The 13278-nt window shown below is 34.6% G+C and overlaps 1 protein-coding gene and 1 pseudogene across 1 annotated transcript; both read right to left on the bottom strand.

Moving 5' to 3' along the window:
• LOC110920496 (pleiotropic drug resistance protein 1-like) lies at positions 1 to 721 on the bottom strand. Its single transcript, XM_035975306.1, has 2 exons — positions 464 to 721; positions 1 to 378 (listed from the first exon to the last, which is right to left on the bottom strand). The coding sequence occupies exons 1-2, from the start codon at positions 697 to 699 to the stop codon at positions 321 to 323; spliced, it is 294 nt and encodes a 97-aa protein (XP_035831199.1). The 5' UTR covers positions 700 to 721; the 3' UTR covers positions 1 to 320.
• Positions 722 to 7378: 6657 nt separating this feature from the next.
• LOC110894771 lies at positions 7379 to 12808 on the bottom strand (annotated as a pseudogene).
• Positions 12809 to 13278: the final 470 nt, after the last annotated feature.

The following is a 13278-nucleotide window of genomic DNA, read 5'->3' on the forward strand; positions in this document are numbered from 1 at the left end:
AAAAAAGTGTTGACAGGTCAGCAACCAACCCGACCTGGGTATCTTGCTTTCTGTAACATCAAGTTTTTACATGTGTTGCAGGACTTTGTCAACGCTGACCAAGTCTGCTAACCCTGATGACCCAACAGATTGTTTCAATCAGTTTCTCGAGTTCCATAACCAAATTGTTCAGGCCATAACCAACACGGTGTCAATCAAAGCAGCAACCGAAACAACTAACAAAGTCTAAAAGTATCAAAACACTTACTCTTAGAGTGTAGTAAGTAATCAAAATGCTTTCATCTCCTTCAATGGTGGTCGCCTTCATGAAAAGGCCAACTTCAGCTTCTGGAATAATCCCTGCTGCCTTTTCTCTTCTCGCAAGCTCGGTTAACATTTCTGTATTTCATCGTTTATATTATATTCATTAATCGTATATTTTTTTACAAACAAACCGATGTTATATGGAGGCTAATTAAGTTACCTAAACGAGATCCAACGCCTTGCCGAGAAATCAAGGGTCTCCTTAACAGTCATTTCTCCAGCATGAATATCGTTATGACTGATGTAAGCCGCTGTCCTTCGAGGCTCAAACTCATTGAGTTTATGACCGTTGTAACTTATCTCCCCTTCAACTCTTAAGCTCGGATCCAATCTTCCCGCCAAAGCCAACAGAAGTGTTGTCTTACCAGAAGATGGTGGCCCCAACAAAAGTGTCATCCTGTATAAATATCATCTAGTTAATAACTTTGTACTACAATATCATCTAGTTAATAAGATATATACATACCTTCCAGCACACCACATATGCGTTCTAAACCTAACAAAAGCATAATACAAATTTATGTTCCAAATTTCCATAAATTGAAAACCAAAACAACGTTGCAGATAATTCTATTGTGCAATTGAGTCAGCAACAATTAAAACTCTAAAAACCTAAAACAAGTACAACTCCAGAAGCTAAAACACAGGTCTATAAATCAATACCTTTAGATCTGAGATTTGAATGCCCTAATTTGGAGAATTGATCGATTGATTTGGGATTTATATGCAGTAGGGTTGGGTTGTGATCAGACGGCATTTGTGTGTGTAAACCGACTATAATGATTGCGGAGAAGTCGAACCGGTGAAGCATTGAACACCATAACCTTTTGATTCCATCCTTCAATGTCCAGCGTCATGTAGGCGACAAACATTGAACTGGGGGCAAATTTGGGAGAAAATGATGAAAAATTGGGGAAAAGGCTATGACTGATCGACTGCCATCTTAAAATTAAGGGAGGAAATTACATTTTAATCCTAAGGAAATGTATTATATAGTAATATAGATATAGATTACGATGAACCTGTCAAACGAGAAAAAATAGACGCGGGTTCATCGTAACGCGCGAGTCCTAGATCAACTTAGTTATTTTATTTTATGTTTTACGTTTCGGTTTAATTTCTTCACATTAACACGCCCTAACTTCATTGTCGGTGATCGCTGGCAATAGTGTGGTATTAGTGCTCGCCCCCGTCGTAACGCGGGGAGTGCTTAATCTATACTATATAATAAAACAAACCCGTTTTGGGACACTTGTCATTCTCTCATTTAATTGATTAAAATTATTAATAATACTAATAATATTTAATCTAATCTAATACAAATAATAATAATAATAATAATAATAATATTTAATCTAATCTAATACAAATTCTTATTATTAATTCAATAACGGATAACCTATTGTTAAACTAAAACTTCAATAGAATCTTAAATCCAAGCCAAACAAGTTTCGAAATTCATAATAATATTAATATGTTAGACTAAATATATTATTGATATATATAACTAAAATTATTATCAATAATATTAATAATAGGTTTAGAATCAAATACAAAGATTCAAAAAATAAGAAGTCGTACAAAGGGTATCAAATAGACTCTGATTGACCACATTCAACGGACATTAGAGCCGTCTTATCGAACTCTACGACATTAATTAATATGTACGAGTTGATGGGTTATATTTATATTAACTCATTTATGTCAATATGGTATGTAAATGTCTCTGTCTTTGTTTTGCATTTATAAAAAATATCTATACTATATAGTTTAAATTGTTCAACCCGTGTAACACACGGGAAACTAACCTAGTATTAGTTATTAAGAAAAGACACCCTGAAGTATATTATATTATTTTATTATTAAGAAAAGACACCATTACGGATCACGATCACATATACATTTGCGTATAAAATTATTGCATTTACGACTGGAAGTGGGGTACCTGTAGATAACATCATGATAATAACAAACTCCCCACAATAGACCACTTGCAAGTGGCAAATTAATAACCCATTCACATGTAACATCTATACTATATGATGGGCATAAAAACCGGTTCCTACCCGATTCCAGTGGACCCGACCCGGACCCGGTTCCGGTTCCTACCCGGCTAATAGTAGAACCGGTTCCGGGTTTAAAAAACCCGTAGGTTCCGACCCGGTTCCACATTTTATAAATAAAATCGGTTCCTACCCGGACCCTACCCGGACCCGGTGCGTACCCGAAACCTGGTTCCTACCCGGAACCGGTTACATAAAACACACTAAACCTTCGAAGAACCGGTTAATTGTGGAGCTTTGAAGGTGTAACTTATGTATTTTTAAAGGCATAGGGGCAAGGAATATATAATTGGTTTCTAACATTAGGAACCGTTTCCTAATAATAATTGCAGCCTTGCAGGTTAATACATTGAATCTAACGGCAGGAACCGATTCATGCGGGTATTGGCATCTTTTTCAATGATTTGACCGAAATCGATTCCTTACAGTATTTGCAGACTTTTTCATTTAATAACCTGCTGGAACCAGTTCCTAATAGTTTTGCAGCTTTTTCATTGAGTTATCTGGAGAAACCGGTTCTTCTGAGGAACCGGTTACAACCCGACCCGGAACCGGATACTATCGGTTCTAGTTTTATTGGTCTAAACCCGGGTAGGAACTGGAACCGGTTCCTCACAGAACCCGGTTCCATTCACTTCTTCCAGGAACCGGTTACGGGTAGGAACCGGTTCCGGGTAGTAAAAAGAACCGATTATGCCCATCTCTACTATATAATAAAAGAAACCTATTTGGGGACACTTGTCATTCTCTCATTTAATTGATTAAAATTATTAATAATACTAATAATAATATTTAATCTAATCTAATACAAATAATAATAATATTTAATCTAATCTAATAAAAATTCTTATTCTTATTATTAATTCAATAACCTATTGTTAAACTAAAACTTCAATAGAATCTTAAATCCTAACTAAACAAGTTTCGAAATTCATAATAATATTAATACGTTAGACTAAATATATTATTGATCTGTATAACTAAAACTATTATCAATAATATTAATAATAGGTTTAGAAGTACAAAGGGTATCAAATAGACTCTGATTGACCTCATTCAACCGACATTAGAGCCGTCTTATCGAACTCTACGACATTAATTAATATGTACGAGTTGATGGGTTACATTTATATTAACTCATTTATGTCAATATGGTATGTAAATGTCTCTGTCTTTGTTTTGCATTTACAGGAAATATCTATATTATATAGTTTAAATTGTTCAACCCGTGTAACACACGGGGAACTAACCTAGTTCTAAAATATGAGATTTTAATACAACATTAGCTTTAAAAGATGAGATTTTAATACAACGTTCGTTTTTTATTTGAATTAATAGTTTCACATGTAACATTCTAAAAGATGCGATTTTAATACAACATTAGCTTTAAAAGATGAGATTTTAATACAAATTATTTTTTTATTTGAATTATTTAATACAACATTAGCTTTAAAAGATGAGATTTTAATACAACATTCTTTTTTTATTTGAATTATTTAATACAACATTACCTTTAAAAGATGAGATCAACCAGCAGTTCTTAGAAATCCAACAGTTCACTATATCTCACATCAAAAGTAGTAGTTTAATGCAACAATGTAACTATCCAGTAGTTTGCTAACTACTAACAGTTACATTATTTAATGAACTGTTAAAGGTCGCTTTCATGGTGACGTCACTAGCAGTTCACCCCTGCTATATATAGTTCTTCTTTTAAATTGTAATAGTTAACACTTAGAGCCTGAGCGCATAAGAACTAAGTGAGAGAGTGTTCACCTGGTGAGCGGGGTACATTTGTACCGTGTGATTGTATTACATTCTTATATGAATTCAATGAAATCGTTTTGCAACCATTCTCAAATCCAGCACTGTTAGATTGATGTGTTTGCTTATTACTATTTGATTAAATTTCCAATTTGATTAACTGTTTTATCAGAAAAACACACACTACACACACTCTCAGATCCAACAGCCGCAACACCCATTGGAATTTCAAAACCGATCCTATTGAAAACAAAGCTCTAGTTCTTTGACGTCGAGAAATTATTATGCACGACTCTCTGCACTCTCTTCAGGAGACCAACATGAGACAACGCGTTAGGTAAATTAGATCAAAGAATAGGTCAAGTTTAATATGAGACAACGTATTATGGTTAATGCTAGTGAGTGAAAAAAAGTGTTATATCGTTGCTAAAGGTGGTGATAGGGGTGCAGCATTCAAGAGAGGGGGGGGACCCCTCGAACTTTTCGCTTAGTAATGTTATGTATTTACATTTCATATAAATTTTTTTAGGTATATACGTTTTTGTCCCCCCAAATATTCAGTCCGGTGACTTTTGACCCCCGGTGAAAATTTTCAAGCTTCGCCACTGGGTGGTGAGACTCTCACCAACTAACCCTATTAAAGGTGTGTAATAATTTAGTTAAATGAAGTAAAAAGAAAATAAAAAAAGGTGTGATGTGATTGTTTGATCGAATAAAAGAAGGAAAAGAAATTAAGTTTGTCATTCACGCTCGTTACTAAAGCAACGCCCCATTGTTGGTGCTGGTCAATAACGCCAGCACCATGGTGTAAAGAGGCCCCATAGGTTGAGTTGTGTTATGAATAACGCCAACTACACTTAGTCTAATGAATTAAAAAAAATGTTTTGTGAAAAATGAAAATGACCATAAATAAAATTGAAGCAAGAAAATTATCCCTCTCGTTTTTATCTACTTTGGGGTTTAACGTTTACTTATGACTCCTTTAAATTCCAAGTCCAAAGGTGCATTTAATGGCATTGACGTGGGTTGTGACAATGTTCCTATTTCCTAAATAGAACATTGTTTTGGTTTTCCTAGGCGTTACTATTTGGATTTCTTAAAGGTCAGATTCTTGAAAAGTGATTATGCTTTTTTTTTGAACGGCAAACAACAAAACTTTATTCATCATCAAGTTTTGACAATACAATGGTTAGTAAGCTACTAAACCAACCACCTATACGTCATCACCAAAAACAAACAAGAAAAAAAAAAGAACATGTAATTTAAAACAGTGTGCTTCCCGCTTATCTCTCCAAATTAAATCTCACCCAGTTTCCCCAATCTATGCTTATCCGTTTCGCTCGAAATTTTATCCACATAAAGGATATAGCTTGAATCTCGCCGAAGATTGTGTCGATGTTTATTCGTTTGCCCCCGAAGATGTGTTCGTTTCTTGCCTTCCAAATTTCCCAACACGTTGCCAAGAGTATCACCTTTATAATTTTGTTCTTGTGTTTGTCTGTTGTCTCGGACTTGTGGAAACTTAGTAACTCCTTTGTGCTTCTCACCTGGATCTGTTGAGTCTTACACCACGAAGTAATCTTTTGCAAGATACATACGGTTACACAGCATCTAGCGAAGAGATGATCAGCGTCCTCCTCATATTGATTACATAGTTTGCATAATGGAGGACCCGATAGCATGCCTCTCCTCTGTAATCCTTTTAAGGTTGCTAACCGGTCCTGAATCGCTCGCCACGCAAAGATGTTCACCTTTTTTGGTACGTATTTTATCCATTCAATCGGGTAATACGGCACAGCAAATCTATTCAATAACTTGCGACATGATGCTACAGAGAATTCCCCATCCCTATTCGCTGGCCAACTCCATTTGTCCGATCGATCTTCCAAGCTGATGCCCTGTGAGATGGTTGATATCTGTTGTAGTTGTTCCAAGATGTTATCGGTTTCCGGAAAAGTGATTATGCTACTTTGATGCCAACAATGAAAAAGGATAAACTGTTATGAATATAGTGGTTATGAATATTGTGAGTATCCATGTTTCTAACTCCATATCATTTATGTTCTAGAGCCTTATAAATAGTAGTCAATGTATTTGGTTTTAGATATCTCAAAATGAATAAAACACTCCCATTCTCCATGTTTCTATCTCTCTATAATCTTTAGCTTGTTAGTAAACTATTATATAATACGTTATCAGCACGACTTGCTTTTAGAGTTGGATTGTATTATCACAAAATAAATTAACTTTTCATTGTTCTTCGTTCTCTTAAACTATATTGCAATTCATACAATGTTGTGTTCATAGATTTGTTTTGTTCTCTCTTAAATCTAAAAAAATAATCCAGAGTTTATTTATATACAAGTCTGGGATATTTATATTTATTTGTTTACTAACACGTCTATACAAATTCACCATAAAAAGGGATGTTGATTCATGTTTCTTATAAGCAGAAAGGATAGTGATCATCTCATTATATTTCATTATAGACAATGAGTGAAATATATATTTTCATATCTTTTTTAATTAATGATAAAACTTATTTTGTCATTTAAACTAGTTAATAATTTCGTTATGTTGATGGATCTTATGGACGGATTAAATCACGAAACTAAACACATAAAATGTGTTGTTCAAAGGACCATTATGATATTATTTGCTATATATTTTTGTTTAATTAGAAAAAGGGTAAGAATACTTTTCTGTTTTCTTTCAATGTTAAGCCATAGAACTTTATTCCGTCTTTCATATTCAAAAGTTTTGGTTTATATGAATCCTAAGTGTTTTTCGTAGGTTTATGAATCATAAGAGTTTTTCGTAGAAAGATATAGTTAAAAGCACATATTTTCCTTTATTATATTATGGTTAGTAGTATACATACACTGAGGTTAAATAAGAAAAGGTATAAATAATTAATTATTCGGATTGTCGGTTTAGTTTGTTACATGTTCTTACCCGAGTAGAATTTTATAATGTAATGTTTCTCACCATCCTAACCTGAAATTCGGACACCTGTTTTGTTATTATTAAAGAATATGATCCCATTCTTTCTTCAAATTTCTTTATTATGCTTTACTAAATGACAATAAATTTGACACAGTTGGGCTTTAATCCCTTCGGTTTGCTTGTCTCTGTTAAAATTCCTTGTATACCATTTATGACTAGTGGGAAACCCGCGCGTTGCGGCGGAGTCAACGATATGTGACGAAAAAAATACACATCAAGATTACCCGTTTAGTTTCACTATGGGATCTCAAGCCATCAAACAAAGCCCTTATAATTGATTGGAACAATAACACCATAAAATGTTTGATTTCAAAGAAACTACATAATTGATTGGAACAATAAGCTAAGAGATAGTCTAAAATTTGAAATCATTCTGCCTTGATAAGGGTGTGAATAGTTGTATCACGAATCATCTAGCACATGTACAAGACTACAAGCATCCTTTCTCGAGGCAAGTCTTGGATGCAGGCTGCTGAAATAGATTGCTGGTAGACCTGGACACAACCGAAATTTACAAAATATAAATCTTTTATTAATCTATATTGTACGATACTGACCTAAGTATGCATACATTGTAAAAGACGCAACTCTAAAAGCTACCTTATTTGTTTCTATAACTTGAAGTGTGTGCTTACCACTTCTTCTGTAGCAACGCCAACATAACCGCCTTATAAGCCAACCACAAACTCATTATCAGTCCTGATGCATCCTATGTCAAACCCTTCCCATTCTCGATTCTTAACTGATGAAAATTAATACTAATTGGAAAGAATTGTCAATTCATATCCATTTAGTTGTTTCGTCACCAAAAGCCTTGAAATCAGCAGGTTTTGTGTATTCGTAAAAACCTTTTACCGGAAAATATTGTAAAAGCTGCAAAAAATACAAAAAAAAACAGACTTTTAGCGACGACGTTATCACCGCTAATGGTCATCAAGTAATAGTGACGAAACTCTTTAGTGATGCCATATTAGCGACGAAGTGTTGCCCCTAAAGGTGTTACAACAATAGCGGCACCATATACCTTTAGCGGCGACAACCGGGTCATCTTAATTAAAGCTCAAATTATAGATTTGATTATTCAAAATCTGATGAATAACTGGTGTAGTAAAAAAGTTAGCAATATATTCAAAATCTGAATTCTTTCCAAACACCCTTCTGTGTTGTATTTAAGTTGCAAACTTATATATTAATTTTCAATTAAAGGTTTCATTTGAGATTCAACACTGCTAATTAAGAAACCATCGCAATTTTCAAGAGGTTTAACAGTCGTTTAAACCATCATCGCAGCTGATTTTTGTGATCAACAAAAGAATAAAGGCTAAGTTCTATCTCGTATAGATCGTATATGGCTAGTGATTTTTCTCTATAATATATAAAGAAAAGTTGGTTAACCAGATGACCATTTGATCACACAAAGAATATAGAACGTATGTGGCTAGCGATTTTTCTCAATAATATATAAATAAAAGTTGGTTAACCAGATGATCATTTGATCACACAAAGAACGTAGAACGTACGTGGCTAATGATTTTTCTCTATACTATGCAAATAAAGGTTGGTTAACCGGATGATATTGAAATTGACAACTTAAAAACACGTAATAAAAAGAAAGAAATTTGTAGAGAGAGATCACGTGTATAATGATGGTGGGAAATGAAAGTTTGCATAACCATTAGAGATCTCACCTTCAAGGCGATTTTGAAGAAAATATTAAGTCCACCAGCATTGTAATACGGTTGAAGAAACATCACTACAAAAGTCCCATCAACTCACTAACTACAGAGCCATATTTTGGGCCGAAGAAGTAACTCTGGAGCCCGATACCTGCAAAATCCAAATTTCTGTAATTCCTGAAAGGCAAGTAGGACCCTTGTTTCAAGTCAGCAAGTCAACAACTAAAATATGAACATCCAGATTACCCTGGCCCATCGCCATCCGATCCCTTGCATCTCTGCAAAATCCCAGTCTGCATATACTGCTAGAAGTGTAGCCAATATTGCATAAAACACACAAATGTTAAACAGTTATAGCTTATAAAAACAACTCATATCTAGGGGTGTTAAAAACCCAAAACCGAATCAAAACAATAAACCGAACCGTAACCGAAAAAACCGATCCGAATAACCGGTGTTCGGTTTGGTTTTTAACAGAAACCAAACCGAATTCAATTCAGCTGAATTTGCTCAGGCTTGCATATTTGTAATTCGGTTTGGTTTTTGGTTTGGGGTACAAATATTTGAAAACCGAATAAACCAAATAATCCAAAACCCCTGGTCATATCAAAGAGATGTTATGGTAGCTGGTACTTACTATCTGAGCTAGTACGAATGCGAGCATGAGCAAGGTGCTAGGGCGCTCGAGGAATGACCAACTTTGAGATCTCGTCACAAATATGAGTGCTTGACTAATGATGCGCACTTGAAGGTATAGCGCTGGGGTGACCTCATCATCATTTCCAACAATCGATCGAACACCAAAAAGCCTCTGAACATAATAGTTATTTCTTGTCATGTTCATTTCTCTAAAAAGAACTTTGTATAATGAATGAAGAACAAAAGATAAAATGTTGTCGATTTACGGGGAAGAAGTCGGTTCTGGAGGATAGCCAAAAGAACAAAGCAGTAACAAGTGATAGATAAGTCCCGAGGACGATACCAGTGGCGAAAATCTCATTGACCTTCCACGAGTCGGGAAGTGGTGACGGTTTAACCCGGTCAGTGGAGATCATCATGATGGTGCTATCGTTAAGAATAGCGATGACAAGAATCATGAAAGACGAGAAGTCAAACCTCCATATGACAACAATGAGCATGAACCCCGTCACAATTCGGATGGTGATGGAGACTGCGTAGATTGTGTAGTTTTTCATTCTTTGGAAGATGGCTCAGCTTGTTAGTATAGCTGCGACTATCACGTTAAGCCCCGGCTGGGTCAAGATAATGTCGGAGGCACTCCTGGCAGCGTCTGTGGAGTCATCCACTGCTATACCGATGTCTGCTCGCTTTAGTGCTGGTGCATCGTTCACACCATCTCCCGTCAACACTTATATCCTAAGAAATGAAGTTGAGTATTTTTCTGATCAACACAATTGATGGTAAACTGGTAACTATATCAATAAACATATATTAGTCATTAGTAATTAAAAATGGTCAAAGAGTTTATCACTGACTTACTTACTTATCACCACCGCCTAAAACAGATAGAAAATGAGTAAAAGGTCCTCCCCAATGTCCTCACTTTCTTAAAACAACGTCATTATTGTCTCCACCACCACAGTAACAATTTCAGTATGCTCGTGTACAAAAACAAAACAAATCAGTCTGTTATTTATCCCGCCAAATCAGTCTGTTATATATCCCGCTTATCATTCTATACTTTATTAAACTTTATATTGGAAGCAAAACAAAACAAACGTCATTAATCTCAATCGAGTGTTGAAATACTCAGTTTCAGTTAATCTTAAACTTTATATTGGAAACAACTTATTTTAAACAGTAGATAAAAATATCAACATTATTCTTCGTCCATACTCCAAAAACTAAAAAAAATAGTTTATTTGATTTAAAAAACGTGATAGAGCAGACAAGAATCTATTTAAATCCTTCCATGGCAGGAAAACTATATAACACACAATTAGGGGTGACCTATTTTAGGGTAACTAAAAGAAGCCCAACAAACCAGCCTAACCAGCCCCAAAACGCTAGAAACCTTACCCGAATTTATAGTAATCAAATGTGAATCGGTTCTGAACTTTAACAGTCTTGGGTCTCGAGCCAGTCCTCAGCGTTTACTCAAGTAAAACCAACTTCTTAAACACAGACCCAAGGTTAAACCAAAAATCAATAAAATTACTGGACCAATACAAATTACCTAGTTTAATTAATAAAAAGATAATAGAATTGCACCAGCCAAGAACAATCAAACAGTTGCAGAACAAAAGGGTACAACTTAAAAGTAATTTTACTTGCAAAGTGCGAAAAACAAAGTGACTTTTTAATCTTGAATCTAAAAAATAACTACAAATCATATACACTAAAATGAAAAATAAGATACCATGTTAACATCTTTGAAAAATAGCAAAAAGGATAACTCGCTAATAACCGTAATATGTATAAGAGACTTCCTTTTCACCATAACCATTTACATTTAGATTACCTATTCAGTGATGTTATGAAATGTATAATAATACCTTTTGGTGATGGCATTACCTACTGCATATATCACAAAATCCATAAAAAAAAAACTTTGATTAATTTGCTTCCCAAGTTGGAAAGATCATCCAGTGTTTTTTAACACTAACTCTATAATTCAATTATAAGAACCCAAGAGCAGTGACACCCAATTCATACATCGCTCATCCAACAAAAAATACTCAATTTCATTGAATAATTTTCTTCCCAAACTCCAAAAAAATCACGTTATACCCTTTTCAATCACCAAAACCCCACAAAAAAATCCAGTCTTTTTTAAATTCAATTGTAGGGTTGTTTTGTTATAAAATAGATTATCTAAAATACATAACAAAATTGTAAATATCAGCCTGGTGCAATTTAACATATACTCCATTCCATTAATCATGTTATACCAACTCTTCGTAAGGTGAATACGATTGACGCCTCAATCTTTAAACTCATACCTTACCCTAAACCTGTACAAAGGAAAGCAAACAACAACATACCTGGATGTTGCCTTTGATTCCAATTTCCGATCTGCAGGCGTGGTTTGAATCAATGATTTGTGCCTGATTTCAATGACGTCTTTTTAATACATGGGATTGCTAGAAACGGACGGGCAATTGAAGCAAAAACGATTGGATTGCACAAATTGATGATCGCAATTAATAAAGAAGGGCTGATTTGAGGAAACACTGAAGAAAAAACCTGCATGAACAAATGAAAGCTTACAATTTGATAAATAATGGAAGCAACTGTGATGGTCCAAAACCCTTGCAGTTCAGTGTGTAGAATCTGAAGTTCCACCAGCTCAGGTCCACCACCCGACCTGCCACATCTTTCATCGAGCGTCACATATTTCTTTCTTTCCCGTGTATACAGATGCGGGTACCGTGAATCTGTCCAAAAATCAACCCAGGTATTGCCCGAATCAAGTTGTACACCTCCATTCTAGTCTCTTTATTATTTTCTTCTACAACCTTGGCCACCTGTTTCCATGGTCCCGCGACCGGCACTTTGACAACTACTATCTTTTCACACACCTGATATATCTTCCCAGTTGTTATATTGTTATCGTGTGTTAATTTTACATCTAGAAACCTCTCATAGTTTCCAACACCTAAGTCAACCTTCAAATCAATAAATGAAGTCAACTTAGATTATATAATGGGACTTACATACTGCATACTACTGTTGACAAACAAATTATCACATGGATTATGTTCTTTCTCAATCAGCTCAAAAATCTTATATAAATTACCAAATTTAGGACCGTAAATTTCCGATTTAATTACGATATTACCTCTCCTCCATCCTCCAATACATAAACTTCCCCATGCTCAAAAGGGGACATTGTTCCTGCATCTGTACTGCATAGCACAAATAGCTATTAGATTGACATGATAAACTTTTCTTTTGAAAAAGTGAATAATCTTTAAATTTGATTGCTTTAAACTTTTGATCCAAAAAAAAGGTGGAGACAAACCATCCATTCATAGTGTGTCTGTGTGTGTAGTAGCATACAAGAATGAGACAGGACATATCACCATATCCAAAGTTCATGAAATCTTGTTGAATTCACAAGAACAACAAACATCTACCCACTTCACAGGGACAGGTGGGTGTGTATTAAATCACAAATCTTGATTTAAAAAATAATAAAAATGTAAACTTTGTTTAAAATATCCTTGTTTAGGAACTTCAACCAAATGTTTCATCGAACCTATGACAATTAACGAGAGTCAAATACCTATTTTTCTTAAAAGTTTATAAATTGTAATGATAAGTTCAATAGTTTATAAAATAAAATGGTTCATCGATTAATAAAATAGCATTTTACAAAGGTTTATAAAAATTTATTATCGTTCTATTAGTCGAGTTGGCCAACAAACTTATTAAAATGGTCATTGACTTCTAGCTTCTTCAAATAATCCAATCAAATAAGAACGTATCATGTATCATTCTTG

This window comes from Helianthus annuus, chromosome 7 (assembly GCF_002127325.2).
Source record: "Helianthus annuus cultivar XRQ/B chromosome 7, HanXRQr2.0-SUNRISE, whole genome shotgun sequence".
In the NCBI taxonomy this organism is placed as follows: domain Eukaryota; kingdom Viridiplantae; phylum Streptophyta; class Magnoliopsida; order Asterales; family Asteraceae; genus Helianthus; species Helianthus annuus.